The sequence below is a fragment of the Clytia hemisphaerica genome, unplaced genomic scaffold (genome assembly GCF_902728285.1).
Source record: "Clytia hemisphaerica strain Z4C2 unplaced genomic scaffold, Clytia hemisphaerica genome assembly, whole genome shotgun sequence".
Taxonomy (NCBI): domain Eukaryota; kingdom Metazoa; phylum Cnidaria; class Hydrozoa; order Leptothecata; family Clytiidae; genus Clytia; species Clytia hemisphaerica.
In genome coordinates, this window is record NW_027103512.1 from 832,921 (window position 1) to 838,324 (window position 5,404).

At 35.3% G+C, this 5,404-nt stretch overlaps 1 protein-coding gene across 1 annotated transcript; it reads left to right on the forward strand.

Annotated features, from left to right (window-relative positions):
* The first annotated feature begins 2,238 nt into the window (after positions 1–2,238).
* LOC136799254 (uncharacterized) lies at positions 2,239–3,874 on the forward strand. The gene is made up of 2 exons (XM_067055945.1): positions 2,239–2,757; positions 3,443–3,874. Exons 1-2 carry the CDS (start codon positions 2,275–2,277, stop codon positions 3,779–3,781), a joined length of 822 nt encoding a protein of 273 aa, XP_066912046.1. The 5' UTR covers positions 2,239–2,274; the 3' UTR covers positions 3,782–3,874.
* Positions 3,875–5,404: the final 1,530 nt, after the last annotated feature.

A 5,404-nucleotide genomic window follows, 5' to 3' on the forward strand; every position in this document is an offset into this window, starting at 1 on the left:
CACATCGAGGAGAATCAACAATCTACAAAAGATATTCAAAGAACAAGGTCAGTAACATCACCACAGGGACATTTCATCAAGAATATCCAACGTTCAAACACATCGCCGGCAGCTCTGGTCAACAAAAACCAACAATTGACCACACCAAGAAAAAGACTTCAACGCCAAGGCTATTCGTTTGATACTGGGTTGCAACAATATAACAAATATTTCGAATCTGTCGAACGGAGACAGGCTATTTTGTCTTCGACACCCAGGCTACGTAAATCGAGCTCAGTCTTGAGGGACATAATTATTGAAAGTGTTTCAGAAAACAACATGGGTGAAAATCAAGATATAGTCATCAAAAATAATAATACAAATTCTTATAAAAACGGAACAGTCATTCTGAAAGATGGTGAAAAAATTGATGGTACAGAGGTTGAAAGTAAACACCAGAAAGAGTACATCCGGGACCCGAAAAAGGTTTACAAACATCGCAAACATCATTCGGATTATGGAATAGTGTTTCAAGGGATAGACAATCAAATTAATATTCAAGATGAGGTTCAATTCGAAAACGAGGCTACAACCAACACCAGAGCTAGGACAGTCTCCTATTCATCTGACCACGATGACGTCATCGATGGAAATTTATCGGTCAACGGTGGAGGAGACACGCGACTTCACTCGAAATCAGATTCGAATCTTGACGAAAGTGGAATTTTGGGACGTCCAAATTGCCGGTCACCGAAATCCAATTCTCACGTGGATATCACAAGCACTAAAATGTATAAAGATATTTATGCTGATAATTTGAGGCAATACGGATTTCTTTTCGCTAAGGTAAGAAAATTCTTTTAATTCTCATTTTTCATAATATTTTCTCTGTTCCTCTTATTTTTAAAATTTCTCTTGCATAAGAAATAAGGATAACAGAATGACTCATACGAGGCTGACTTACTTTAGATCGAATCAAGTATTTTTTCGCTTGACTTTGGTTTAGAGCCTTAGGGTAGATATTTAGTCAGCAATTTCGTTTCCTACATACTGTTAGTATGATGTGTGCAAGTTTCTCTACCTACGATAATGCATTTGCAAAAAACTAATCGCTTTAGTTTATAAAATAGAATATCTCTTTATTCATCAAACATTTCAAATAGAGGATAAAACAATTAAGACTGACGAAATACTCAACTGAATGAAAGCTCATTAGCACATTGAATTAACGTATTTTCTAATTAGTATTTTACATTGACAAGAATGTTTCGATAGATTAAGAAAACAAATAGTCAACTAAGCTTTGAAACTGAACAAGATTTTCTTGGATTACCCAAAATCCTTTGTAGGCATCTTTTTAGGTATTATTGTCGAGTAAAACTTCTATTGTGATTATTCCGTTGTCAGATAATTCGAATGTTTTTATTTGCGTGGTAGTGTAATCAAAGCTTGACCACAAAAACCTAATTGCCTGGTTTTTTAACTTCCCGGTTCCTCCAACGTATGTTAAATACCTCTTAATGACATCATAATTACTTTAATGACTACACCTTAATGCGCCCTTCGTGCCTTCCTTTAAACCGTGTGTTCAAAATGTTACGACATGCTTTTTAATATGGCGCAAAAACTTCATAAATCCGTAGCTTACAAAAGCTTGACTACTGACGTTGTTCACGTAAACCTGCTTAAAAGCTGTTGTCGATCCAAAATTCTTTACGTTACGTCAAAATTTTGACAAGTCTGTCTAACTTGGCCACCTTACAAGGGTTGCTTTGATTTTCCCATTAGTCTGACATGATTCTCTCAAAAGCATTCCAATTTTTGTGTGTATTTATAGCCAAGGCATCATTAAGTTATTTTAATCTGATTTAATTATCTCAACTCTTTGATGGCTTATTAACACGAATCTTGCTCGTATATAAAAACCAACCAGCCCTCTTTGAAAATATGACAACTTACCAAGGAATTTTTCTAGTTGGTGTTTAAAATCAAATCAAAGGTCATTTAAACTCCTCCCCTTTTTTCTCTGGTTAATAACCAAACAACAACAAGCTCTTCTCTGACAATTAACCAAACAACAAGCTCGAATGGATTACATTATTATGCTCACAAATTCAATGTTTGCCACACCAAAACGATTTATTTTCGTAACTGTATTTCCCAGAATTACTCATGGTAGTTACACATACATGACTTCAGGTTTGAGAGTACTACTATTGACAGCAGCAAAGTAGCTTAAAGACAAAAACTAGACACTTTTTATAAAAGAACAATTTTTTCGCATCATTTTAGCAAATGGGTTTATCGCCTGATCAGCTACGAAGGACCTACCAAAAGAGCCGTCAACGAGTCATCGAGCGACGTGAACGAGCCAATACTTTGGTTTCCGATTCTTCACACCGAGAACGTACCGACTCTTTACCGACCGTTGTCGGGCTTCGGGAACGGTCATCAACCACTTTATCCGACTTTGCGATGCCACCGAGCCGCAGACTCTCTAGCTCCTCGACATCATCATTGACTGATATCACAAACATCGGAATTTTAGAAAAACACAAAAAAACGACAACGACAGTTATTCGTCGCAAAAAAGGTAACAAGTTACCGAGAGATCCAACAAAAAGATTGTCAGCACCTTTGATGGACTCGTTAAAGCTACCGATTGAAAACGACACTTCAGTCGCTTCTCTTCGCCAACAGTTAGCATCGATGAGCGTGCCTGATTTAACACAACACTCAATGCGTAACGAACCATGCTTGGAACAACACACTTTACAGGTAAGGACAGATCTTGGCACTTGCTCTATCGTCCTATTTTTCATAATTCTATAATTGCCTCTACATTTTTATATGTCCGGAGATAAACACTGAGGATTTTCCGGGCTGGTTTATTTTATAATTTTCTATAATTAGCTTCAAATTGTTAAATACCGGAAATGTTGACATTTCCGTGAACTTTTGATAATTCCTACATGCTCCAAAAGTATTTTGAAAGAGATATATATTAACAATATATTAACAAAGATGTTTTTCAGTAAAGAAACTGAAAAACTTTTCGTGCGAAAAGAGTCATAACCCGTCAAAAAACCTCTGTCACCAGAATAAAATTATCTAAAAACTGCTAGAAAAACAGATTCTTTTAGGATTCTTTTTTGACAAACATTTAATCTTAAACGGAGTCAGGATATGATCCATATATATTTTTAGCTTGCATTATGCATGCCTTAGTATTCTTAACTTACACAAATCAATCAAAATATTTTCGTAATCTTATCTCCGTAATAAATAAATTCTGATTAGCCAAGCGTATGAGTAATTGATACTTTCTTCAACTTATGATGTAATCAATAAACTTTTCGATTAATCGTCACTAGATCGTATCGGTGATTGAGGCGTTTTTGTTTTTCGTACATTGTCAGCATACCCGAAACATTTATCGAATTTCTTTCTCTTTTCTCTGCAGCCAACATCCGCCACTTCCTCGCCCACCCAACGCAAACTCTCAGACGAATCGTCAAAACGACTTAAAGAAGCAAGGGCGCGTCAAGAATGGCGTATGTCCCGCCTTAAATCATTCGAGGGCGTGTTATCACAAGCAAACTCATGGATGCGTGACGCCAAAACAAAACATCATGACGAAAACTCTACGAAGGAGAGTAAGCCAATCAAAAGCGATGCTCCTCAAAATGCACCAATCGCTAACGAGAACAATAACGCAACGGAAGTAAGCTACCCAATCAAACCGTCATATACAAACAATGAAGATTTGAAGCTTTCTAAAATCGATCACTCAGACATTTAAAGTTATACCCTCAAACTACCTTGCAATGCCAATCCAGAAATGAAATAAGAATATTTATTTTGATGGCAAAACAAAAAGTTTCCCTTGAAAATACAGTCTCTTAATTTATTATTTGACCTACAATGATGGACAAAATACTTGGCACAAAAGGGAAATTCCCCAGGAAGTTTTGAAACCACAATCGATTTGTAAGTGCTCTAAAGTAGGTTCGAATGGTAGAGTTTTAACTCTGAGTTTTAACGCTAGACTTAAGACTCTGAGGATCTGAGGATCCAAAAGTTCAAAAATGGTCCAGTAGGGCTTGAAATATAGCCTAGAAACCAATAAATCCCTCCCAGATCGAAATACTCGATGAAATCAAGTTGAAGGCCTAAAAATTGACATTCTCGCTCGAACTTCAATTTTCGAAAAATTGTAAATTAGCCAAAAGTGCCAATATATTATGACCATTATTGTAGATTGTTTAGGATCGATATCTATGTACAACATTTTTATTCACAAGTGTTACAGGCAGGCTCCTAAGACATTTTTTTTCTTCAGATTTCAAAATTGAAAGATTCTTTGAATTCTTTTGACATAAGAACAATAGAAATTTTATTGATCAATTAATTTTATAATTTATATATAATATCTTATGTTAATTATTTTTGTGTATATAGAATATATATTTTTGCAATTTAAAAAAAAAATTAATATCTTTGAAAAATATATTCGTTACAATTTGAAAATTTCTTTGATGTTGCTGCTTTGATTATCCTCTAAGAAAAATGATTTACAAAATTTACGTAAAACTTTCTATCAAAATTATTTTACCAAGAATGATTGCATTAAAGTCCTTAAAAAATGGAGAGGGCTAAAAAGGGATGACATCAAGTTTAGAAGTTTAGAAAAATCTTGAACGTGAAATAACTCAGAAATAAGGAGTACTTGTTAAAATCTTACATCAACATAGTTCTCTACGAATTATACCTTCCAGTGCTTCATATTTTCACCGTGCCATTGTCTTGTTGGGCATTCTGCAAAGCCCATCTCGCAATGGATTCTGGGTCCATTATATTCACCTTTCTTATAAAACAATATAGCTGGGATCATTTGAACGCCATCTCGTTCTGCAAGCTTATGGTTGTTATCAGTATTGACTTCAAGTATGGTGATATTCGGGTTTGATTCTTTGATCTTTTTGGAAGCTTCTAAGAAGGATCCGCTTGTGGTTTTGCAATGGACACACGAATCACTGTAGAATTTCACAACCGCTAAATCTTTACTTTCCAGCAATTTTATAGTTTCGTCGCTTTCATCTTTGATGTTTGTGTTTGTTGTAGACTAGCAAGCGTCTGTCTTTCCTTGGACACAGGAAGGCGGGAATAGTGCTTATAATAAAGAGTTCTTATAAAAAATAGAAATTGCCGCGGGAGAGTTGATTGGAAAGACTGTTGTAGTTGAAAGTTGTATTCAGAAAACATTTAAAAAAAATAGATCCCATTGAAAGTTTAATCTGCAGCGAAATACAACGACGTGGTTTACTAGTCTATGTTTGTTGGTGCGCCATAACATAGCACCAACATCAGCCAGAAGAAGCTTAAACAATGGAGTGGGTTCATATTGTTCTTTTTTTGACCAATA